The following is a 26,609-nucleotide window of genomic DNA, read 5'->3' as shown; positions in this document are numbered from 1 at the left end:
TAATTTTATGTTAGTGATTTAGAGAATGTGGACATTTCATCTTAAGGAATTTGTACTGAAACCGGTAGTTTGGAATGGAAGATCAGGACAAATCTCCCTTCCATATTAGAAATGTTCCACTTGCTTCTCTCATTTTTTTTTTCTTGCATAAGACTCAGCAATGAAGCAGCTTGTCAGAATCAGCTAATTCAGCACACTTTTCCTCAAGTGAAATTGGGGGGGGGGGGGTAGAAAAAGAAGCTTAAATTCAATATTTTTATATTTACACTACATAGATGACAACTACTGTAAAGTCTTTGCTTTTGTTCTTGTGACTCTCGTAACGGGTATCAGTTGCTACCACTCACGTTTTTAAGGTAGTTTTTTCTCTCACTTTTATTATAGCTCATTTTTATTAAAAAGAGAAATACAAGAAATCCTAATACCTTTACAGTAAACCATTAAGCTTCCGTCATCTTCCTCAGTCAGCCTCTCGGGGTGCAGTTCTTCTTTGAAGAGAACGGAGGTGTCTTTTCTCAGTGCATCACCACGGATGGTTAAGCTTTCTCCTCCTCAGAGAAGGGAGGGCTGCCTAATGATCATCAAATATTTTTAACTCTTTTTTGGACTTATTTGTTCATCACGTTTTTAAAAATCCCAGTGTAAGAATATTATTGTAGGCATTAAATGGAGTATAGAGTATCTTTAAATTTAAATAGGGTATTATTTACATATAAATCTCTACCCCATAATCCAAACGAAGGGACTGTATTGCTACATTTCCCATAATAATGAGGGGAAAATATTGATTGCTCTTCTAACTAGATGTTTTACTTTGGGGGAACTTAGTGACATGCAAATCATCTGTGAACAATACTGAATATATCTAAGAATATGTACAGCATTCATTCGTGTAGTACTTATGACCAACTTGTCCCCACCCTCTTGGCAGAATTGTTTCCCATGATGCTCCAGTGTTCTGTTACCATGATTAGCACACTGTTTAGTAGTTATATGTTGAAATTAAATTAATTAGTTATTTGTTGAAATTCATTAGTGTTTGGGTCATGGCATTTTTACTTATTTTTTGCAGCTTTGCTGAGGTATAATTCTTCCTAATGAAGTGACCCTTTTGTCATGATATAATGACCTTTTTTATCTTTTATTATAGATTTTGGCTTAATGTCTGATGTAGATATAACTACCCCTGCTCTCTTTCGTTTGCATTTGCATGGAATATCTTTTTTCCATCCCTTTACTGTTAGTTCTATGTGTCCTTAAAGCCGAAATGAGCCTCTCCCAGGCAGCAGATGGTTGGGTCCTGGGTTTTTTTAATCCATTCAGCCACTGTATGGCTTTTAATTGGACAATTTAGTCTGTGTGCATTTAGGTTTTTGTTTGTTTGTTTTAGAGAGAGTGCAAGTGGGGGAGGGGCAGCGAGAAAGAGAGAAAGAATCTTAAGCAGGCTCTACGCTCAGCATAGAGCCTGACACAGGGCTCAGTCTCATAACCCTGAGATCATGACCTGAACTGAAATTAAGAGTCAGATGCTTAACTGAGCCACCCAGGCACTGCAGTCTGTGTTCATTTAAGGTAATTGATAAGGGGCACCCGGGTGGGTGGCTCAGTCACTTAAGCATCCAACTTCAGCTCAGGTCATGATCTCACAGTTCGTGAGTTGAAGCCCCACATCAGGCTCTGCACTGACAGTGTGGAGCCTGCTTGGGATTCTCTCTCTGCCCCTCCCCTGCTCATGCGCTCTCAAAATAAATAAACTTAAAAAAATAAAGTAAATGATAGGTGTGGACTTACTCTTGCCATATTGTTTATTGTAGTTTTGTAGTTCCTTTATTCCTTTCTTCCTCTCTTGCTTTCTTCTTTTGTAATTTAATGATCCTCTGTAGTGGAATGCTTTGATTCCTTTCTCTATCTTTTTTTGTGTACTTACTATAGGTTTATGCTTTTTGGTTATAAGGCTGACGTAAAACATCTTATAGTTATAATCGTCTGTTTTAAGCTGATTAAGTTTGTATACAAACTTCTACATTTTTATACTCTCGCTCCCAGTTTATGTTGATGTCACAATTTACAATTCTTAATAGTGAGTATCCATTAACAAATTATCACTATAGTTATTTTTAATATTTTTGTCTTCTGACCTTTATACTGGAGTTATAAGTGATTCACCCACCACCATTACAATATTAGAGTATTCTGGATTAAACCACACACACACACACACACACACACACACACACACACACATACACCCCTTTACCAGTAAATTTTATTGTTTTATAATTTAATATGTTTTCATGTTACTAATTAGTGTCCTTCACTTCAACTTGAAGAAGTCCCTTTAACACTTCTTGTAAGGCTGGGCTATTGGTAATGAACTCTTTCAGCTTTTGTTTGCAAGACTCTTTTATCTCTCCTTCCAATTCTGAAGGACACCTTTGCCAGGTAGAGGATTCTTGTTGGGCAGTTTTTTTCTTTCACGCTTTGAATATATCATCCCACTATCTCTGGCCTGCTAGATTTCTGGCTGAAAAACTGGCTGATTGTCTTATGGGAGTGCTCTTATATGTAACAAGTTGTTCTTCTCTTGATGCTTTTAAGATTCTCTCCTTGTCTTTTAACTTCTGACAATTTAATTATGTGTTTTGGTGTGTGTGTCCCTTTAGATTCATTTTGTTTGGTATTCTTTGGGCTTCCTGGATGTGTATGTCTGTTTATCTCCCCAGGTGAGGGAAGTTTTCAGCCAGTATTTCTTTCAATAAGCTTTCTGCTCCTTTCTTCTCGAACCCGTATAATGGAAATATTTGTACCTGTGATGGTGTACCATTAGTGCCTTAAGCGATTCTTTGCTCTGTCTTTATGTTGGCTGATCCTTTCTTCTGCCTGATGTAGTCTACTATTGAACCCCTCTATTGAATTGTTTCAGTTCAGTTATTGTATTCTTCAGCTGTATGATTTATGTTTGGGGTTGTTCTTTAAATATATTTTGTATCTCTTGGAGAAATTCTGTCTTTCCTCATGCATTGCTCTCCTGACCTCAGTAAGCATCTGTACAACCACTGTTTTGAACTGTCTATTAGGCAAGTCACTTATTTCATTAAGATTGCTTTCTGGAGATTCATCTTGTTCCTTTGTTTGAAAGATATTCCCGTTTCTCTATTTTTCTTGATGCTCTTGGTCTCTGCACATTAGATAAAGCAGCCACCTCTCCTAGTCTTAACAGAGTGGTCTTATGTAGGAGATGAACCTTGTCAGCTTGGCCCAGGTTCTTGGTTGTCTCTCAGACCTCTGTGATCATTCAGTCTGCTGCCTTTGTTCTTAGTTCCCAGTAGTTGAGCCTGTACCAAGACCTGTCAGTGTTCCAAAGGGGAGAATCTCAGTCAGCACCTGGATGCAAGCTGATTAAAAACTGTACCCTCAGGCAGCAGCTGGAAATGTAGGTAACTAAGCCCCTTTGAGAGAAACTATGAGATGTGTCTTTGCCTGCTCCCTCTGCACTGAGCCCAGGTGTGTAGCCACAGGGGGAGAGGGATGCTTCTAAACCCATTTAAAAACTGCTTCTTTGTTACAGTCCTATAGGACCTGTGAATATAAGCTCCATTGGCTTTCAGAGCCGGGCAAACCAGGGTCCCATCCCTCAGGTGGTTGTCATAAATGTTGGGTAACCAGATTGTATCCACACTCCTTCCAGAGAGATGCTGGTGGTCTTGTTTTATCACTGGAGTGAGTTAGAGGGAGAGGACAGGGGAAGGCCCCATCAGACAACTTCAGTCTCTGGGGAAGACTATAGCCAACCCCTAAATGTGTGCTAAATTAGAAACTGGACCCTCAGGAATTAGCTTATAAAGTATGCCATCAAACTCTTTCAGGGAAATACTGGGAGATGGGCGTTTTTGCCTGCTCTCTCAGGGCTGAGCCCCACAGGGATGGCCGTAGGGAGTGCTCACACATCCATTAAGAACCATTTCTTGGTTTTGTGTATCTCATGGACACAGGCTCCACTGGCTTTCAGAGCCAGTTGTTTTAGGGGCCCTTCCTTTGGGTTGGTTGTTTTAAAAGTTGAAATACTAGATGTGCAGTCCAAACCCTTCATTCCTCAGAGAGAAGTTCGGAGTTGGGAGTTCCCTTCCTGTTGTATGGTGCAGTGCCAGGGATGGATTTCAGTCAAGAATGTGTTTCAGCCTTTCCTACCCACTTTGATGTGGGTATTCTCTCATTCACCTGATATGGAAGTCGCTCAGCTAGTTTCTGGACTTCTTTTAGAGGGAAATGCTCCATCTGTGGCTATACACTGAGTGCATCCAAGGGAAGAGGGAAGTCCAGGACCTCCTAGGTCACCACCTTCCTCAGCAGTTTTACTTTTTAATTTTTCCCAGAAAGAACTAGAGAAGCAGAAGAGAATTAAGAGGAACCAACAGCTGGAAGCAGCAGCTAAAGAACATTATGAAAGAGTGTTGCTAAGAAAAAAAGGCATGGAGCCTTGGAAAAGATTGAGAATGCAAAGCAAGCAAAACATTCAGGTATAGTGTCACGAGCTTCCTCCCAAAATTACAAAATGAATAAATAGAATTTTCAAATAGAATAAACCCCCAATTAGGATTGTTTGTTTGGTGCTTAAAAGCCAGAAATATTATTCCAGACCTACTATTTGAGTATATGTATTTCTTTATTTGGGATAAGAGCTCACATTTGGTCATCAAAGATGGAGGAAGATTTCTGTAATTGGGTAAGTTGGAAACAAAGTGAGGTTTGTTTGTTTTGTTTTGTTTTTAGTTTTAGAGAGGGAGTGGGGGGGAGGGAGAGAGAGAGAGAGAGAATGAATGAATGAATGAATGCATGCATGCATGCATGCATCCCAAGCAGGCTTCATGCTCAGCATAGAACCCAAAGCAGAGCTCGATCCCACAACCCTGGGATCGGACCTGAGCCAAAATCAAGAGTCAGGCACTCAACTGAGCCACCCAGCTGCCCCAAAATTAGTAAATGTTTTTTATTAAAGACTTTCAAAGTAAGATAAAGAGAGGCCTTTCTCAATTTTAGCCATGTTTTTAATAAAGAGAAAATGACTACCATAAGGAGTATTAGTCAGGTTTCTACTTCAATAAAACTGCATAACAAACAGCCCTCAATAATCAGTGGCTTATTTCTTACTCACATGTCTGTGGCCCAGTTGTGGATTACATTCAGATCTCTCCAAAGCCTCTTTCTGGCTTCAGCAGTAATTTAGGCCATGCTTTTACCTGGTAGATGTCTGAGGTACCAAGACTAAACCCAAATATGTACACCAATACAAAGCCTCTGCTTGTATCACATCCACTAACATTTGATTGGCCAAAGTAAGTACCAGAGCCAAACTCAAGGTCATTATGAGAGAAAAAGGTTCCTACTTCATTGGGAGGCACTATGATATGACACACAAAAAGTATGGGTGTATAATCCTATTATAGGGACAATAATCTACTCTGCCACACAGAAATAGATAAAATCAAATAACATTAAACTTCAAATTTACCCACTACATAGGGCAGGACATTCTAAACTAAATGATCAGAAGCTCAAAATGGATAAAATGTTATTTTCAAAATGCTGTCTAATAATAAGCACAGTAATCTATACTAGTTATGACCACTCTTACACATTTGGCCAGGTTAATACTGAAAAGTAAAACTAGCATTTTTGATTATGAAAACCAAATATAATAAGAGTCCCACAAAATTGAGTAATGCTGTGGGTTATACCTCTGTGCACATGACTTAGGCTGTTTTTTTCCTCCCTACCTAATCTATTCATTCTTCATTCTCTTTGTTCTCTTCCTGTCTTTCACACTTTCTTTCTACCTTCCCAAGATGTCCTTCCCACTGTCTTTTCTCTGTCCCTGATTTTTTGCACTCAGCCTCCTTACCAGTGGTTCTGGAACTGTTGAGTATTCCAGACCTGCTGATGAAGTCAGTTTGTGGTGATCAGGCCTGAGGGCAAGAGGATCCATCTGTGCCCTAAGCCATTGCTTTTTGCTTTGGCTTTTTCTTGTAATGAGATAGGAGGGCTGACTCCCTGGTCTTCTGAATGAATGAATCTGGAAATGAAATTTGAAATTTGAATTGAAATTTGTTTCTTACAATATACTACCAAATGATAAGTTGGTTATATCTGATAGTTTGCTATCCAATTGAATTTCTAGTTTTGTTTTACCTGGCTTTTGTATATTTTGGGGAGATTTTCAATTATTAATACACAAAGAAAAAGTAGACAGAGAGTGGAAAGACTCACTCTTATATTTTTATAAGCTCTTCTTTTGTCCTAATTTTTTACTAAACTAAACCAAAAAAGGTATAACATCTTGGAGGCTCCTGGGTGGCTCAGTCAGTTAAGCGTCTGACTTCAGCCCAGGTCATGATCTCACAGTCTGTGGGTTGGAGCCCTGCTTCAGATTCTGTGTCTCCCTCTCTCTCTCTCTGTTCCTGCCCCGCTCATGCTCTGTCTCTCTCTCTCTCTCAAAAATAGACATTAAAATTTTTAAAAAATTTTAAACATAAGGTATAAGATTTTGAAATGAAATTGAATCTATGGGTGAATAACCAAATGAAAAAAAATTTTTTTTAAGTTTATTTATTGGGGCGCCTGGGTGGCTCAGTTGGTTAAGCATTTGACTCTTAGTTTCAGCTCAGGTCATGATCTCAGTTTCATGAGTTCAAGCCCCATGTCAGGCTCTGTGCTGCCAGTGTAGAGCCTGCTTGGGATTCTCTCTCGCTCCCTCTCTGCCCCTCCTCCACTTGCACTGTCTCTCTTTCTCAAAATTAATAAATAAACTTTAAAAAAAGTTTATTATTTTTGAGAGAGAGAGAGAGAGCACAAATAGGGGAAGGGCAGAGAGAGAGATAGGGAGACACAGAATCTGAAGCAGGCTCCAAGCTCTGAGCTGTCAGCACAAAGCCCCAAACTCATAAACTGTGAGATCATAACCTGAGTGGAAGTTGGATGCTTAACCAACTGAGCCACCTAGGTGCCCCCAAATTAATTTTTTTTAATTTATTAGAATATAAAAATAGGAGTTTGAGTCCAAAAGGACAATTATAGGCTTTAAAAATAGAAAATCCCTAAATAGATTATTAAAAATAATAGTGATAATAAATGAATAATATAAAAACAAGAGGACAAAACATAAGAGACTCAAATATGGAGAACAAACAGAGGGTTTCTGGAGGGGTTGTGGGAGGGGGGATGGGCTAAATGGATAAGGGGCATTAAGGAATCTACTCCTGAAATCACTGTTGCACTATATGCTAACTAACTTGGATATAAATTTAAAAATAAATAATTAAAAAATAAATAAAAATAGAAAAGCCCAATTAAAATAAAAATAGGAAAACAGTTCTGAAACCAGTATTTCCAAACTTTTCTGTTTGTAAAACCTGTTTTCTTTTTATCTGGAGAACTTCTAAAAATGAACATTCCCTGGTGCCCCCTCCAGGTATTCTCAGTAGGACTGAGTTGTGGGCTGGTATATGTGTCAGGGAATCTGCATTTTTTAAAAGTAGCCCAGGAAATTCTGAGTGGTCTGAGCACCACATTTTAGGAATCACCTCTGCAGCTTATGACAAGAGTATTAGCTTCCTATTGTTGGTACAAAAAATTACCACAACTTTAGTGGCTTAAAACAACCCATATTTATTATCTTAAAATCAGACTTGCGGGGCAAAGGCACGTTCCTTCTGGTGGTTCCAAGGGGGTATCTGTTTCCTTGCCTTTTTCACCTTCTAGCGGCCACCTGCATTCTACTGCCCCCTCCTCAAATCACTCTTCTCTCTTGCTTTCATGTCACATGTCCTGATACTGACCCCCCTCCCCCCCAGCCTCTCTCTGACAAGGATACTTAGAATTACATTTAGGGCTCTCCCACATAATCCAGGATAATCTCATTTAAGATCCTTCACTTAATCACATTTGCAAAATCCCTTTTACAATGTAAGGTAACATATTTCCAGGAATCAGGCCATGACTGTCCCTGAGGGGCCATTATTCAGTCTATCACAACAAGACAGTAGAATTTTAGAACATTAGCAGTCCTCTCCATCTCTTTCAATATGTAATAAGAGAACTGAGCCTTAGAGAGGAGAGCGGACGTGCTCTAAGTTACACAGCACATTGGTTACAAAGCTAAAGTGTGGCACCCATTTCTGCCAGAAACCCTGCCCAGGTCTGGCACTGCTTTGAGCTGTGTAAGAATCAGAGTATTTGTGTAGACAACAACCACCAGCTGAAACTTAAAAAGTAAAATGAAGTAAAAGAAAAAGTTCTGGAGGACAGGAAAAGGAAGGGGTTGCTTCTTTACCCATCAGAGTTGGCTTCCAGAAGAGATAGAAAAAAGAAAGCCAGTTCAACAGTTCCTGGCTTGTTTGTAACATGTTTTCAGAAGGGTTATTTAGCTTTTCCCTTAAACTCATATATGCTATATGCTATTTATTCCAACATCCATTTTCAGAATTTCCATGGGATTTTCTAATAATCTTTTTCTTCTTGGTTCTCTGTTTTCCCAGAGAATAAAAATCAGGGAGAATAGGAGGCTCCCCTTGCCTTTCGGCTCCCAGGCCAGGATGAGTGAGGACAGGCAGTGGTCTCAAGGGCCACAATGGCCTCCTGGATGGTTATTTTGACCAAGAAATATGACTGTCAGGAGATTCGCTTGGATCATTTACAGTGCTGGATAGCTAGACAAGGCTTGGGAAAATTTCTAATTGTCTGGACAGGATTGAGAGAGAAGGATTTTTCCCTCCTGCCTCTTAAAAGAATGTAACAGTTACCTTTTAAAACCCATAAACTCTGAGTTACATGTTTGTTTTGATAGAATGATGCTCTGAACCTTTTAAGTTGGTAAGACATTAAATTATTCATCATGTTATTTTCCTATCAAATGTTTTTGTGGTTTATTGATAATGTCTAAATTTCAATTCTGGTGACAGCTCATACTATAAAACTAATTGAAAGTATTGGCATTTCTTCAGTTAGATGGTGGTTAAGTACATACTAGAGAAGTTTATTATGGAGTTGCTGTCTAAGCTCCAGGAGAACAAACTGAGAATGTCAGCTACTCACTTCAAAACTCCGTGCAAGTGAAATATAGCTTTGGAGGTTCATTCCATTTCCCTAATAACCAGCCAGTCACTGTGGTCTTTAGGGAGTCATCGCTGAAAGACTATACATGATGTGAATCTAAAACCCCCATAAAAAAGGGTCAGTAGTCAAAGCTCTTAGGACATAGTCTGAATGTCCTTAGTATTCTTACCTCTACAACTACCTACATGTGTTTTATAGCATCGTTTGCTAAGGTGATTTGTGCTTTCTTAAATGATTAACCATATAAAGAATAATTTCCTTTTCTCATTTAAAAACTTCTCCAGGTGGCAGAAGAACATCACTCTTTGGCTCTACAGAGGAAATGCCTGTCGTCTTGGCTCCAGTATAGTCAGGAAAGCCTGGCTAGGAAGACAGCCTGGGCTGATCAATTTTATTGCCAGATACTGCTTAGGAGAGTTATCCGGAGCTGGCTACAGGTAAGGCCACAGGGAAGGAAGCTTTAAATACATGTCCCTGCTCAGTCCCATGTAAGAAAATCAGATGCAATCCAGATGTCCATAATCATTGTTTTTTCAAGAATATAGAATAGTCAATTCAGTTCCTTGCTTTGAAATGAATATGAAAATGTCAAATCAATTCTTAGTATAAAACATTTCACAGTTTCATAAGCTGTTTATAAAGTGTAATGTATCATTACATCAGCTTTTGTTTTTATACTCATTTCTTGTTTCTTGTCCCATAATTGCTCAAGTGATTTTACTAGAACCCTACCCCCATCCCAGGCTTATAATTGTTTCTACACCTCTGGTTCCATTATTGTTTAATACATTGCAGAGGATATTATCTTGGCTGCCTTGTTGTCTTTTTCTCCTTCTGCCTCCAGTGTCCTTTCTTCCTTTGTTTTGTGTTTGTTTCAATTCTCTTTTGTACTGCTTATTTGTTTCAATTCTTTATGATATTATTTGTCTCACTGTTATTCCTGTCCTCATCCCTAGTACATGACCGAACTGGAGGAAGACATACGAAAACTGTGTGTACATTTTCTTCAGAAGAAGATGTTCAGGGCCTGGTTTAACATGGTCAGGGAGGCCAAGACTGATTCCCAGAGCAAGCACAAGATTGCGGTGGAACATAGTGACAGGTGAGGTTCTGATTTCTGAGAAAATTCACTCAGACTTCACAGCTGCTCTGCAATATATTGTTTTATGTTTATTTATTTATTTTGAGAGAGAGAACATGAGCGGGGAAGGGGCAGAGAGAGACAGAATCCCCAGCAGGCTCCACATTGACAGCATGGAGCCCGACCGATGTGTGACTAGATCTCAGAAATGGTGAGATCATGCCCTGAGCGTAAATCAAGAGTCAGACACTCAGGAGCCACCCAGGAGCCCCCCCGCCCCTTTTTTTTTTTTTATTATTTTATAGAAAGAAAAACAGCAATCAAGACACGAGTTGGAGGCAGAGAGAGAGGGAGAGAGAATCTTAAGCACATTCCACACTCAGCATGGAGCCTGACACAGGGATCGATCTCACCACCCTAAGATCATGACCAGAGCTAAAATTAAGAGTCAGATACTTAACCGGCTAAGCCACCCAGGCACCCCTGCTCTGGAGTATATTCTATGCCCAGAATATGTCTGAAAGATGAGGTGGGGGCTAGGAGAGCTGGACACTCGAAGATACCAGAGAAGGGTGAGAGTCCTAGCTTGCCCACTGACTACAAGGACGAAGGCAAGGCAGTGAACTCCTAGAGCTCCAGGGTCCCGGTCTTAAAATGAGGAGGAGGAGGATGCCTGCCCTCTCCACCTCTCTACCTCACAGGGGCTTCCCAGAGGATAAAATGATAGGAAATCCATGAAACACACCTGAGCAAAATGTATCGTATACTTTATTAGTCATAAAGGTTTATCTTTTTTTTTTTTAATTTTTTTTTTTTTTTTTAACATTTTGTTTATTTTTGAGACAGAGAGAGACAGAGCATGAACAGGGGAGGGTCAGCGAGAGGGAGACACAGAATCTGAAACAGGCTCCAGGCTGTGAGCTGTCAGCACAGAGCCCAACGCGGGGCTCGAACTCACGGACCGTGAGATCATGACCTGAGCCGAAGTCGGCCACCCAACCGACTGAGCCACCCAGGCGCCCCAAGGTTTATCTTTTAAGTTCAATTATTTTAACATTTATTGTGAAATATAACACAAATATAGAAAAGTGTGCTTAATCATACAAATACAGCCTACTGAATTACTGTGAATTGGACACTCGTGTCATCATCACTCAGGTCAAGAAACAGGACATTGCTGGCCCCTACAAATCCCCACGGGCAACTTCCTAATTGCAAGCCCTGCCCTTCCCTCCTAAAGGTAAACTACTCTCCTGACTTTTAAATAATGAGCACATCCTGGGGCACCTGAGTGGCTCAGTCAGTTGAGCATCCAACTTCAGCCCCAGTCATGATCTTACCATCCATGAGTTTGAGCCCCACGTCGGGCTCTGTGCTGACAGCTGGGAGCCTGGAGCCTGCTTCGGATTCTGTGTCTCCCTCTCTCTCTCTGCCCCTCCCCTGCTCGCGCTCCATCTTTCTTTCTCTCAAAAATAAACATTGAAAAAAAATTTAATAAAAAAAAAACAAAAAAACAAGCACTGCCTTGTGTTTCTTTTCCCTTTAACCTAAGGATGAAGCCTTCAAGGCTATAATTTCATGTTGCCTGGTTTGGAACTTTATATAAGTGAAATCACATTGCCATATTTTTATAATACAGTGATGTTTCATTTAGTCCAGTGTCCTTGCAGAATAAGCTATTCTATGTAAGTTTTTTCTTGGTTTTCTACTTTCAGGCATTTTGGATAGAAATGTTCTAAATTTCATTACATACTTCCCTTTGAGAGTAAATAAATGACCTATGTTTTGGTGATCGGTTGTCATTGCTTATGAGCATAATGTGGTGGGCATATATCTCCAAGCTCTGAGGTGGCAAGATTGTTGTGTAGGTAGAAAAGTGACCCTTTCCTCATTACACCCAGATTCATTTTTGGTTGCTTTGTTTTCATTTGTGTGTATGTGCCTATGTGAGTGTATGGTTTTTATAAAAGTGTTCCTATCTTGTTGCTGCTCGGGTGCCCACCACCAACAAAGCCTGCTCACCCTTGTTTAATTTACAGGTTACTGAAATCTGTGGGCTGGGAAAACCTCAGTAAGTTGATTCTAATTTTGTCTAAAATAAAATAAGCAATGAGGGGCGCCTGGGTGGCTCAGTCGGTTAAACGTCCGACTTCAGCTCATGTCATGATCTCGTGGTTCATGAGTTTGAGCCCCAAGTCAGGCTCTGTGCTGTCAGCATCTGAACATTTAATTTTTTTTTAACCTCTATTTTTGAGAGAAAGGGAGAGACAGAGTGTGAACAGGGGAGGAGCAGAGAGTTAGGGAGACAGAATCCGAAGCAGGCTCCAGGCTTTGAGCCATCAGCACAGAGCCCAGCGCGGGGCTCGAACTCACAAGCTGCGAGATCATGACCTGAGTTGAAGTCAGATGCTTAACCGACTGAGCCACCCAGGTCCCCAGCACAGAGCCTGCTTTGGATTCTTCCTCTCTCTTTGGAGTCTTCCTCTCTCTCTGTTCCTCCCCTGCTCGCATTCTCTCTCTCTCTCTCTCTCAAAAATAAAAAAAAGACTAGTAGATAAACTAATTAAAATAAAATTAAAATAAAATAAAATAAAATAAAAGTAAGCAATGAGAAAGGGTACTCAGAGGATTTGTCTTCGAATAAACACTTCAGTTTGAAGGCTGAAGTTTCCTCATGTGACCCTGGACAAATAACCTTTTGAAGCCTCCTCATTCCCTGTTTGTAAAATGAGAATAACAACAGAACCAATCTTAGGGAGTTGTTGAGAAGACTAAACAGGCTAACACAGTACCTCACTTAGTGCATGCTTAGCCCCAAATAATAGCTATGTTTTGTTTACTGTCATTATTAATGTGTTATTAAACATGTTGTTTGTCCACTTTTCTTTCTGTTTCTCGGCTGCCATGTACAGACTGAGAGACTTATTGGGGCGGCCGCACAGGACAGCTAAGAGAGGGCTTTCGCACACACCAGAGGGTGGGGTGCAGTGTCAGTGTTTCCCTTTTCAGGCAAGGAGACTGAAGCTACAAGCAGGTAGGTAAACTGCCCAAGGCACACAAATAACAAATGGTGGAGCCTGGCCTCTGATTCAGGCTTTCTGACTCCAAACCATTCTCTTCTTGCTATATCCATCTCCTTCCCCAGTTTTCTAATTCAATCTAATTCAATGTAAACTATAAAATATAGTAGTAAAATAGTGGTCCTATTCACTGAATATTCAGTTATGAAATCAATGTGGGAATCCACACATTCAACAAGAAATAAATTCTCGACCAGTGTCTATTTGATATAAAAGCGTCGCAGAAAATTCATGGCTTCGCTCTTTGCTCCATTCCCCGGGCACCAGCCCCATTGGCCTCCTGGTGTTCCTCAGACAAACCTCACGTCTGCTTCACAGTTTTCACATGACCTGGATCAATGCACCTCCCTGACCACCCCATCTCCTGTCTATCCACTGACATGCCCTGTTTTCTTCATAGCACTTGAGACTCTCTGAAATTACATAATTTATTGTTTACACATTTATTGTCTGTCCCTTCCAGCAGTGGAAGGGCCACATCTGGCTCACTACTGTGTTTTCAGTGTGTGACAATGCCCAGTACACGGGTGCACAGTAGATACTTGGTACATAAATGAACGGATTTTCTTACAGGAATGACACTGTAATTTAGTCACGGGTCTTTTAAAAGGACCTTTAACAAGTTGATATTCAAAGTTCTTATTCAATGTTATATGAATGAAAGAATATTGTCTAGAAAAGCTGTGGGTGAAAGAGAAGGAAAGAGAGACATTTGTAAGTGTGAGGCCTCACCTTAAAGTTGCAGTAATTCTGTCAGATGATCCTAATAAGAGCATGAGGTGTAATCTTATATATCTGTATCAATTCTCAATATATTACTTTATAATTACATATAGATTTCTAATTTTATAAATCTGGAATTTTATACTTGGTGGGGATGAGATGTCAGCCAGACCTAAGTGTCTCATTATCACTACTTCCTGTGTAGTTCTGCAGTTAGAGCTCAGCTGTATGCCTGTCCAGTGCCTCTCAGATGAACCGGTATATATTTATATTTTTATACTATAGATACTATTCTATTTGTTTTACATATGTGATGGCATTGGATAAGTGACATCTCCATGATTAAGCAATTATTGTTATCCTCATTGTTTTATTTTCTTTTAATTCCAGTATAATTAACATATAGTGTTAGTTTCAGATGTACAATATAGTGATTCAACAATTCTATACATTACTCAGGGCTCATAACAACAAGTGCACCCTTAATCCCCTTCACCTGTATTATCCATTCCCATACCCCTCTCCCCTCTGGTAGCCACCAGTTCTTTATATTTAAGAGCCTGCAGGAGGGAGCTGTTTGTCTCCTTTTTTCTTTGTTTTGTTTTCCACATGTAAGTGAAATCGTGGTATTTGTCTTTCTCTGACTTATTTCACTTAGCATTATACCCTCTAGATCCATCCATGTTGTTGCAAATGGCAAGATTTCATTCTTTTTTATGGCCTTCATAAATATTTCATCATATATATACCACATCCTCTCTATTCATCTACTGATGGACACTTGTGTTGCTTCCATAATGTGGCTATTGTTTTTTTGTTTTTAAATTTTTTTATGTTTCTTTATTTTTGAGACAGAAACAGAGCATGAATGGGGGAGGGGCAGAGAGAGAGGGAGACACAGAATCTGAAGCAGTTCCAGGCTCTGAGCTGTCAGCACAGAGCCCAACACGGGGCTTGAACCCACGAACCGTGAGATGATGACCAGAGCCAAAGTCGGACACTTAAACCAACTGAGCCACCCAGGTGCCCCCATACTGTGGCTATTGTAAATAATGCTGCAATAAACATAGGGGTGCATATAATTTCAAATTAGTGTTTTCACACTTTTGGTAAATACCCAGTAGTGGAATTACTAGATCATAAGGTAGTTCCGTTTTCAATTGTGGTAAGAACCTCCATACTGTTTTTCAGTGGTTACACTAGTTTGCATTCCCAACAGTGCACAAGGGTTCCTTTTTTCTCTACATCCTCGCCCATATTTGTTGTTTCTTGGGTTTTCAATTTTAGCCATTCTGACAGGTGTGAGGTGATATTTCATTGTGGTTTGGATTGCATTTCCCTGATAATGAGTGATGCTGAGCATCTTTTAATGTGCCAGTTTGCCATCTGTATGTCTTCTTTGGAGAAATGTGTCTTTCATGTCTTCTGTCCATTTTTAAATTGGAGTGTGTGTGTGTGTGTGTGTGTGTGTGTAATTGTATAAGTTCTTTATATATTTTGGGTACTAACCCCTTATTTGATATATCATTTACAAATATCTTCTCCATTCAATAAGTTTTCTTTTTGTTTTGTTGATTGTTTTCTTTGCAGAAGCTTTTTATTTTGATGTAGTCCCAATAGTTTCTTTTTGCTTTTGTTTCCCTTGCCTTAGGAGACATATCTAGAAAAATGTTGCTATGGCTGATATCCAAGAAATTACTGCCTGTGCTCTCTTCTAGGATTTTCATGGTTTCAGGACTCACATTTAGGTCTTTAATCCATGTTGAATTTTTGTGTATGGTGTAAGAAAGTGGTCCAGTTTCTTTCTTTTGCATAAATTGTCCAGTTTACCCAGTTTATTGAAGAGACTTTTTGCCATTGTATATTCTTGCCTCCTTTGTTGAAGATTAACTGCCCATATAATCATGGGTTTACTTCTGAGTTCTCTATTTTGTTCCATTGATCTGTGTGTCTATTTTTGTGCCAGTTCCATTCTGTTTTGATTACCACAGCTTTGTAGTATATTTTGAAATCTGGGATTGTGATACCTTCAGTTTTGTTCTTCTTTTTCAAGACTGCTTTGGCTATTCAGTCTTTTGTGGTTCTATACAAATTTTTGGATTATCTGTTCCAGTTTTGTGAAAAATGCTGTTGGTATTTTGATAGGGATTGCATTAAATCTGTTTTGTTCTCCCAATTCAAAAGCATGGAATATCTTTCCATTTGTTTGTGTAATCTTCAATTTCTTTCATGCATGTTTAGTTTTCAGAGTACAGGTCTTTCACTTCCTTAGTTTATTCCTAGGTATTTTATTATTTTTGGTGCACTTGTAAATGGGATTGTTTTCTTAATTTCTTTCTGCTACTTCATTGTCAGTGTATAGAGATGCCATGGATTTCTGTATATTGAATTTGTATCCTGTGACCTTAATAAATTCATTTATCAGTTCTAGTTTTTTGGTTGGGTCTTGAGGGTTTTCTATAGATAGTATCAATCATCTTCAAATAGTGAAAGTTTTACTTCTTCCTTACCAATTTTGATGTTTTTTCTTTTTCTTATCTGATTGCTGTGACTGATTGCTTTTTCTTGACTGATTGTTGTGTTCAACAATATTATGTTGAACAAAAATGGTGAGAATGGACATCCTTCTCTTATTTCCTGATCTTAAGGGAAAAGCTCTCAGTGTTTCACCATTGAGTATGTTATTTGTGGGTTTTCCACATACGGCCTTTATTACGTTGAAGTATGTTCCCTCTAAACCTACTTTGTTGAGGGTTTTTATCATGAATGAATGTCCTGCTTTGTCAAGTGCTTTCTCTGCATCTACCAAAATGATCATATGGTTTTTATCCTTTCTCTTAGTGATGTGATGTATCACACTGATTTGCACATATTGAACCACCCTTGCATCACTGGAATAAATACCACTTGATTGTGGTGAATGTTTTTTTTTAATGTATTGTTGGATTCAGTTTGCTAGTATTTTGAGGATTTTTGTATTTATGTTCATCAGAGATTGGCCTTTAGTTCTCTTTTTTTGTATTGTATTTATCTTGTTTTGGTATGTGTTTAATACTGGCCTCATAAAATGAATTTGGAAGCTTTCTTTCCTCTACTATTTTTTGGAATAGTTTGAGAAGAATAGGTTATCAACTCTTTAAATGTTTGGTCGAACTCACCTGTGAGTTTGTCTGGTCCTGGACATTTGTTTGTTGGGAATTTTTTACTGATACAATTTCATTGCTGGTAACTGGTCTGTTCAAATTTTCTATGTTTCTAGGAATTTACACATTTCTTCTAGGTTGTGCAATTTGGTGGCATATGGTTTTTCATAGTATTATAATCCTTTGTATTTCTGTGCTATTGGTTGTTATTTCTCCTCTTTCATTTCTGATTTTGAGTCCTTTTTTTTTTTTTTTTTTTTTTTTTTTTTAATGAGCCTGGGTAAAGGTTTATCAATTTTGTTGATCTTTTCAAAGAATGATCTCCTGGTTTCACTGATGTATTCTGTTGTGTTGTTTCTTGTGTTTTTGTTTTGTGTTTTAGTTTCTATGTCATTTATTTCTGCTCTAGCCTTTCTTATTTCCTTCTGGTTTGGGCTTTGTTTGTTCTTCTTGTTGTAGCTCCCTTATGTGTAAGGTTACGTTGTTTATTTGAGATTTTTCTTGCTTTTTGAAGTACGTCTGTGCTGTATAAACTTCCCTCTCAGAACAGCTCTGGCTACATCCCAAACATTTTGAACCATTCTATTTTCATTTTCATTTGCCTCCATGTATTTTTTGACTTCCTGTTTGATTTCTTCATTGACTCTTTCATTGTTTAGTAGCATGTTATTTAACCTCCATGTATTTGTGGTCTTTCCAGATTTTTTCATGTGGTGGATTTCTAATTTCATGGCATCGTGGTCAGAAAAGATGCATGGTATGACTTTGATCGTTTTGAATTTGTTGAGACTTGGTTTGTGGCCTAACATCTGATCTGCTCTGGAGAATGTTCCATGTACACTTGAAAAGAATATGTATTCTGCTGTTTTAGGATGGAATGTTCTGAATATATCTGTTAGATCCATCTGGTCCAATATGTCATTCCAAGCTATTGTTTCTTTGATTTTCTGTTTGGATGATCTATCCATTGATAAAAGTGGGGGGTGTTAAGGTTCCCTACTATTATTGTATTACTATTGATTACTTCCTTTATGTTTGTTATTAGCTGCTTTATGTATTTAGGTGTTCTCTTGTTGGGTGCATAATTAATTGTTATATCTTCTTGCTGGATTGTTCCCTTTATGATTAGGTAGTACACTTCTTTGTCTCTGCCATAACACATGGTAATTAAAATGGCAAAGAGTAGTGATAAAGAGAGTTTTAAAATCAGCAAAAGTTACATTCAAGGAAAACCCCATAAGGCTATCAGCTGATCTTTTAGCAGAAGTATTGCAGACCAGAAGGGAGTGGTATGATACATTCAAAGTGGTAAAAGGAAAAAAATCTACAACTACCAATATTCTATCCAATAAGGCCATCATTCAGAATGGGAGAGATAGAGTTTCCCAGACCAAAACAAAAATTAAAGAAATTCATCACCACTAAACCAGCCCTACAAGAACTGTTAAAGGGAACTCTTTGAGTGGAAAGGAAAGACCATAAGCAGGAGTAAGAAAAGCAGGAAACACAAAAGCAGTAAAATTAAGCATATCTATAAAAATCAGTCAAGACAGGCACCTGGATGGCTCAGTTAAGCATCCAACTTCGGCTGAGGTCATGATCTCATGGTTCGTGAGTTCAAGCCTCGCAGCAGGCGTTCTGCTGTCAGCACAGAGCCTACTTCAGATCCTGTCTCCCTCTCTCTCTGCCCCTCTCCCGCTCATGCTCTTTCTCAAAAATAATCATTTTTTAAAAATTGGTCAAGAGATTCACAAAATTAAAAAATGTGAAGTATCACACAATATACCTAAACCAAGGTGGGGTAGATAAAAATATAGTACTTTTATTTATTTTTTTTTTTACTTGTATTCTTTTTAATGTTTATTTTTGAGAGAGAGAGAGAGACAGAGTACGAATGGGAGAGGGGTACAGAGAGAGTGAGACACAGAATCAGAAGCAGGCTCCAGGCTCTGAGCCCTCAGCACAGAGCTTGATGTGGGGCTTGAACTCAGGACCCATGAGATGATCTGAGCTGAAGTTGGATGCTTAACCGACCAAGCCACCCAGGTTCCCCTTATTTTTATTTTTTAAATTTAATGCTTTTAGAATGGGTTCTAAACTTAAGTGACCATCAATTTAATACAGACTGCTATATGCAGAAGATGTTATATATAAACCTAACAGTAACCACAAATCGATACCTGGTAATAGATATGCAAAAAATAAAGAGAAATGAATCCAAGTATGTCACTAAAGAAAGCCAGTACACCATGAGAGGAGAGCAAGAGAAGAAAGGAGCAGAGAAGAACTGCAAAAATAACCATGAAACAAGTAACAAAATGGCAATAAGTACATACTTATCAATAATTACTTTTTTTTTTTTTTTTAATTTTTTTTTTTTTCAACGTTTTTTATTTATTTTTGGGACAGAGAGAGACAGAGCATGAACGGGGGAGGGGCAGAGAGAGAGGGAGACACAGAATCGGAAACAGGCTCCAGGCTCCGAGCCATCAGCCCAGAGCCTGACGCGGGGCTCGAACTCACGGACCGCGAGATCGTGACCTGGCTGAAGTCGGACGCTTAACCGACTGCGCCACCCAGGCGCCCCTATCAATAATTACTTTTAATGTAATGGACTAAATGCTCTAATCAAAAGACATAGGATAGAATGGATAAAAAAGCAAGACCTATCTATATGCTGCCTTTAAGAGACTCATTTCAGACCTAAAGACACTTGCAGATTGAAAATGAGGGGGTGGAGAAACATTTATCATGCAAATGGAAGTGAAAAGAAAGCCAGGGTAGCAATACTTACAGCAGACAAAATATAGTTTATTTTTTGTTGTTTATTTATTTTGAGAGAGAAAGAGAGCACAAACTGGGGAGGGGTAGAGAGAGAAGGAGAGAGAGAGTCCTAAGCAGGCTATGTGCTGTCAGCACAGAGCCCAGCATGGGACTCAAACTCATGAACCGTGAGATCATGACCTGAGCTGAAATCAAGAGTCAGATGCTTAGCTGACTGAGCCACCCAAGCGCCCAAAATAAACTTTAAAACAAAGACTGTAACAAGTGACAGAGAAGTACTTACATTTCTGATATTGCCTCAGTACTATAGCTCTGAAGCATTTTGGAATGATAGGCCCCTTCATAGGAATAACAGTCACAGACCTACTACACCCCCAGAAATGGGCATATGCACATCTCATACAGTGTTACACAAAATGTCAAAGAATCTGTGGACCTCATGTTAAGAATTCTTATATTGGTGACTCACAACTCATTTGTTAACACAATACATGCACATGTCATCTATCAAGACATACTTGCCAAGCATAAAAATGCCTAATAACATGGTGTCTGGCTCCCATAATTCAGCAGAAAATGAAGAGTAGATAGATACATGCTTACATACAGACCATAAATAAGTGCCAAACCAATGATTGTTACCATGTGCTGTAAGAGGAGTTCAGAGGAAAGAAAGATAAATGCAGGCAAAGATAGTCTAGGAAGATTTTTCTCGAGGGGCAGACCATTTCCATTAGGGCAGAACAGTAGGAGATAAAATGTACAAGTCAGAAAGGGGGGAGGGGAGCCAGGAGAAAGATGTGAACAGAGGTAAGAGTCGGAAGACAGGGTCGAGGCCTGGGTGGCCAGACAGCTGAGGACAGTAGATGGAGGACTGGATAGGAGAAGGAAGAAAGCAAATGTAGTTGCACTCCTTGAAGCCTTTTTGTGCTTAACTTCCACCAACAAAAATCACCAATATCAGAAAGAGCAAATAACCATCAGCCACGGAACTAATGGGGACTGTGATGCCTTCTAGGGTTTTGTGAGAGAGTCAAGAAGCCAGAATAAATCCCATCTATACCTCTAGTTGTGAAAATATAAACTTAGCTACTCTGCATTTTTGTTTCCACAACATAACTCTATTTGTAATTCCTTCTACACACCATGCTGTTCTTGCCTCTTTGTCTTTACTCAAGACATGCCGTCTTCTAGAAAAGCCTTTTGTCTGACAAAAACTCCGTTCATTCTCTTTCAAAAATTTCAGATGCTTCTCACCACAAGACTGGTGGGTACCCTGTGCCTATCTGTACCATGGTAGCTCCTCACTGCACTGATCTGTTCACCAGGTTAACTCCCTGTGTGGGCAGAGACCATCTGGCTTACCTTCTCATTCCCAGTGTGCAGGTAGTTGTGTTATCCTAAAAGGCCACTGCAGGTCTCCCTAGATGCAACATGTGACCCTCCAAAACTGTGATTCCAGAAATTGGCATCAGGGTAATCTTTTCTCAACTGAAATTCAAGGCTGTTTTTGTTACTGGAGGTGATGTTACCAGTGGCCTTTTTAAACTATATACAGACACACCTCAGAGATCCTGTGGGTTCCATTCTAGGCCACTGCAATAAAGCAAATATCACAATGAGTCAAATGAATTTTTTAGTTTCCCAGTACTTCTAAAAGTTATGTTTACACTGTATTAAATATGCAATAGAATTCTATGTCTTCAAAAAAAATGTACATACCTTATTTAAAAACACTTTATTGCTAAAAAAGGCTGACCATCATCTGAGCTTTTAGGGAGTCATAATCTTTTCGCTGGTAGAGGAACTGCCTCAATGTTAATGATTGCTGACTGATCAGGGTGGTGGTTGATGAAGGCTGGGGTGGCTGTAGCAATTTCTTAAGACAACAGTGAAGTTTGCTGCATCAACTGACTCTTCCCCTCCCAAACAATTTCCTCTGTGGCACATGATGCTGTTTGATAACATTTTACTCACAGTAGAACTTCTTTCAAATTTGGGGTCGATGGCTCAGTCAGTTGAGCGTCTGACTTCAGCTCAGGTCCTGATCTCGCGGTTTGGGAGTTTGAGCCCCGCGCTGGGCTCTGTGCTGACAGCTCAGAGCCTGGAGCCTGCTTCAGATTCTGTGTCTCCCTCTCTCTGCAACTCCACAGCTCACGTGCACTCTCTCTCTCTCAAAAATAAGTAAGCATTAAAAAAAATTTTTTTTTAATTGGGGTCGATCTTCTGATCCCCTGCCACTGCTTTATCAACCAAGTTTATGTCCTATTCTAAATCCTTTGTTGTTTCAACAGTCTTCTTGGAATCTTTACAGGGGTAGATCCCATCTTAAGAAACCACTTTCTCTGCTTATCCATAAGAAGCAACTCCTCATCCATTAAAGCGTTATATGAGATGGCAGCAATTCAGTCCCATCTTCAGGCTCCACTTGTGATTCTAGTTCTCTTGCTGTTTCTACGCCATCTGCAGTTACTTCCTCCACTCAAGTCTTGAACCCCACAAAGTCACCCAAGAGGGTTGGAATCAGCTTCTACCAAACTCCTACAAATGCTGATATTTTGATCTCTTCCCGTGAATCACAAATGTTCTTAATGACCTCTAGAATAGTGACTCCTTTTTCAGAAGGTTAATTTACTTTGCCCAGATCCATCAGAGGAATCACTATCTATGGCAGGTACAGCCCTAAGAAATGTTTATTTTTTGTTTTTTATTTTAGAGAGAGAAAGTGGAAGGGGCAGGGGGAGAGGGAGAATCTTAAGAAGGTTTCACACTCAGCACAGAGCCCAATGCAGGGCTTGATCCCACAACCCTAGGATCATGACCTGAGCCGAAATCAAGAGTTGGATCCTCAACCCGACTGAGCCACCCAGGCGCCCCTAAGAAATGTATTTCTTAGGTAATAAGACGTGAAAGTCAAAATTACTCCTTGATCTATGGGCTGCAGAATGGATGTTGTGTTAAGAGGTATGAAAACATTAGTCTCACTGTCCGTCTCCTTCAGAGCTCTTGGGCGACCAAGTGCATTGTCAGCAGTCATATTTTGCCAGGAATCTTTTTTTCTGAGCAATAGATCTCAACAGTGAGTTTAAAATATTCAGTAAACCATGCTGTTAACAGATGTGCTGCCGTCCAGGCTTCGTTGTCCCATTTACAGAGCACAGGCAGAGTGGATTTAGCAGAATTCTTACAGGCCCTAGGGTTCTTGGAATGGTCAGTGAGCACTGGCTTCAACTTCAAGTCGCCACTTGCCTTATCTCCTAACGAGAGAGTCAGCCTGTCCTTTGAAGCTCTGAAGCCAGGCACTGACTTCCTCTAAGAAAATCCTGGACGGTGTCTTCTTCCAAAATGAGACTGTTTTATCTACGTTGAAAATCTGTTGTTTAGCATGGCTACCACCTTCATGACTGATCTGAGTTAGACCTTCCAGATAACCCCCTGCAGCTTCTACATCAGCACCTGCTGCTTCACTGCACACTTTTATGTCATGGAGAGGATTTTCCCCTTAAACCTCAGGAACCACCTTCTGCTAGCTTCCAACTTTTCTTCTGCAGCTTCCTCATCCTTGTCAGCCTAACTAGAATTGAGTTAGGGCCTTACTGTGGCTTAAGCTTTGGCTGAAGAGAATGTCATGGTTGGTGTGATCTTCTATCCAGACTAGTCAGACTTTCTCCGTATCAGCAATAAGGCTGTTTTGGTTTCCTAGTATTCCCGTGTTCACTGGAAAAGCATCTTAATTTCAAGAACTTTTCCTTTGCATTCACAACTTGGCTATTTGGCAAAAGGCGCCTAGCTTTTGGCTTCTTTTGGCTTTAGACATGTCTTCCTCACTAAGCTTAATCATTTCTAGCTTCTGATTTGCAGTGAGAGGCATGCGACTCTTCCTTTCACTTGAACACATGGAGGCCAGTTATTAACTGACCTCATTTCAATATTGTTGTGTCTCATGGAATAGGGAGGCCTGAGGTGAAGGAGAGGGATGGGGAAACGGCTAGTCGAGCAGTCAGAACACGCACGTTTATCACTTAAGTGTGACGCCTTGTCTGTGCATGGGTTGTGGTGCCCCAGTTACAATGTTAGTATCAAAGGTCACTGATCCCAGATCACCATAACAAATACTGTGATAATGAAAATGCCTGAAATATTGTGAGAATTACCAACATGCACCATAGAAACACGAAGTATAAGTAAATGCTATTGGAAAAGCAGAGCCGACTGACTTGGCTCAGTGCAGGGTTGCTGCCATAAACCTTCAGTTTATAAAAAATGCAGTATCTGTGAAATGCAATAAAATGAAGTATGCCCATACGTCTAAGTGCCTGGGACTCAGTCTGTGACTGTGGTACTGCACTTGCGTTTCCAGCATCTTTGCCTTGAGGTGTTTGGCTGCTGGAGCCCTCGGTCCACTGGTTCTGTCTTGAGCACAAGGTGCAGGCTGTGACCACATCACCCGGGAATGTCTCATGGCCTGCATTTTCAGAGGCCACTGGGTGCTCCACTCAAATGTCACCTCAGAGAGGGTTTCCCTGACCCCTGGATGAAAAATAAAAACCCATCAGTCACTCCATCCTGTTTCACTGCTTAATTTTCTTCATAGCACTTCTCACTGTCTGAATTCCGATTCTGATCTCCGTATTTCTTATATAACATTTTATTCAAAGAATTATTCTTCTACTGATGGAAAGTAAACTTTTCCCTTGGTGTTTTACTTTTTACTTTTTATTTTTAAAGGAGGATTCTCTGGATCACATTTCAGACGTGGAAGAAGTTTGCAAACTCTATGAAAGAGGAAAGAATAAAAGAAGAAAGGCGAAAGCAACTCCGCAGGAAGGTAGCTGAAATTCTCCCGGACTTCCAGATGCCCGCACCACCGTGACTCCCGTGGCAGCAGCAGACGCAGGCCCTCGTGTCCCAGGAGTCCTTGGGGGACGGTGTGCACGTGCAGTGCGGCATGTGGATGGCCATCCGCACATACGTGCATATGCCTGCTTTGTGTTCTGTCAAATACTTCTTGGACTGGAGGAATTATCTGGGGAATTTTCACTTCCTTCTTTGACTCTTCTTGGATTGCTAATTCATTAAAGCATTTATCACAGCAGGAGCATTCAGAAGAACAGTCTAAAGCTCAACTGTTCAAATGTATCCTATATATTTTTAGCATCATAAACTTTAAAAGGGGACAAGTGTTTGCTTGCCTGAGTCTTTGAAGGAAAACGTGTCCTTATGGTTTAACATTGGTCGTTGACAAATGTACCTTCGATAGAATTGAAAGGTAGCGAGTATTTGGAAAAGGAGTCACAGGTGCTCAGTTATCTAGAAGGTCAGCATCAGCAACAGACATGCTGCAAGGCCCCATCCTTCTGCCCACCCCTGATGGAAGAGCACGTATCAGATGGACTTCCATGCAGCTGTGGCAAAGGGCCAGCAGCGGACCCTCATTTCAGAGAAACTGCGGCATCGGAGATCCCTCCTTTTGGAGCATCCTGACCAGCGTGAAGGGGATTCCAAAAGCCAACAGCTCCATCAGAAGCAGTCTGGAAGTTCGTTAACGTGTGTGTTCATGCTCACAGCTGCAGCTTCTAGGTAATACACCCGGTCTGTCTTCTAGTCTTCAGCTCAGTTTGATCCATGTACCGAGATACTTCTCTCTGATTCAAAGAAGGATTTACCTTTAAGGTGCAGAAGACTATAAACACTGAAAAATGCTCTCCTGTGGACTGTCTGAATTACGTGCTAGAAAAAAACACTTCCTCACAAACAACAGGTTTACTGTAACAAATCTAAGTATAATAGAGAAGGGCACCCAGTAAAACCAGAAGGCCCCTTGCAGCTCCAAGGTCACTACTGTTGTTTGGTAACTGGAAATTTTAAGCTGGTAAAATAAAACCACGTTTGCTGTTCAAGAAACCGCTGTTGTCTCTCGCTCCCTAGAAGGGACGTGCTGTTGTGCCACCAGCACAGCCACCCCCATCCTTTGTCTCCGGAACACATGTGAGGATTTACTCAGAACTGACAAAACGCCCTCGACCGAACTTTATTTCTTCTACAGAGTCCCTGTCCCCATGCATCCTTTCATGTGAGTATCCAGGTGTCAGCTAAAAACTCTTTTTAAGACCAATAGGCACCAAAGAAAGTGGGACTGAAACGAACTCGTGCTTAATCTCTTTCCAACCAAATCACCCTCCACCACCCTTGCGTGTGGTGCAGCACAGAACCCTGGCGACCATTAGCACCCAGATGCCAAATATCAACTTTAGGGCAGTGCCAGGCCTGCAGATAAGGAAGGATGAGCCCCTTAAGTCAACATGCCAAGGGCCCAAGTAAATCTCATAAAGCTTAGGTTTTCTCTCTTAAGCGTTCCTTTATTTCTCCTTCACCTCAAGCATCAAATTAGACAGTGAGTCTTTAGCAACCCATATTGTGACTGGGCCAGTGAGGACTTTTTACCTATTTCGGGAACCTTCTAAAGACACACGGGAAAATCACTTTGTCAGTGACCTCTGCTTCTTGCTGGACTATCCTAAGACATTAGAAATATTACTGCTGACAGAATGTCCAAATAAGCAGGATGCCTGGCCTATAAAACTAGAAAATGTAACCGGCAGGAAAAGGACAGTCCAGGGCTAGGGGTAACTTAGGTCACAGGACAGGGACCCCTCAGTGGCCAAAGCAGCCGCCCAGCTCTGACACAGG

The 26,609-nt window shown here is 40.2% G+C and overlaps 1 protein-coding gene and 1 long non-coding RNA gene across 4 annotated transcripts in view; one reads left to right on the top strand and one right to left on the bottom strand.

Annotated features, from left to right (window-relative positions):
* Positions 1-26,175, top strand: part of CCDC191 (coiled-coil domain containing 191) — an 89,983-nt gene extending 63,808 nt beyond the window's left edge. For 2 of the 3 annotated variants that reach the window (XM_060639955.3, XM_060639958.3), the window contains 4 exons: positions 4,374-4,517; positions 9,393-9,545; positions 10,065-10,210; positions 24,648-26,174. In XM_060639955.3, the coding sequence (XP_060495938.3) occupies positions 4,374-4,517; positions 9,393-9,545; positions 10,065-10,210; positions 24,648-24,792 (588 nt within the window). In that variant the 3' untranslated portion in view covers positions 24,793-26,174. Of the gene's footprint in view, positions 1-4,373; positions 4,518-9,392; positions 9,546-10,064; positions 10,211-24,647 lie in introns of all 3 variants that reach the window. The other variant, XM_060639956.3, reaches the window with a different exon arrangement.
* On the bottom strand, positions 2,784-6,426 carry LOC132683707 (uncharacterized). The gene is made up of 2 exons (XR_009612348.3): positions 5,900-6,426; positions 2,784-3,347 (listed from the first exon to the last, which is right to left on the bottom strand). It is a non-coding gene; the product is annotated as an uncharacterized LOC132683707 (long non-coding RNA).
* Positions 26,176-26,609: the final 434 nt, after the last annotated feature.

Source organism: Panthera onca, chromosome C2 (genome assembly GCF_046562875.1).
Source record: "Panthera onca isolate mPanOnc1 chromosome C2, mPanOnc1 haplotype 2, whole genome shotgun sequence".
Lineage (NCBI taxonomy): Eukaryota > Metazoa > Chordata > Mammalia > Carnivora > Felidae > Panthera > Panthera onca.
The sequence above is the reverse complement of the archived record's forward strand: the minus strand, read 5'-3'. Positions and strand labels throughout refer to the sequence as shown.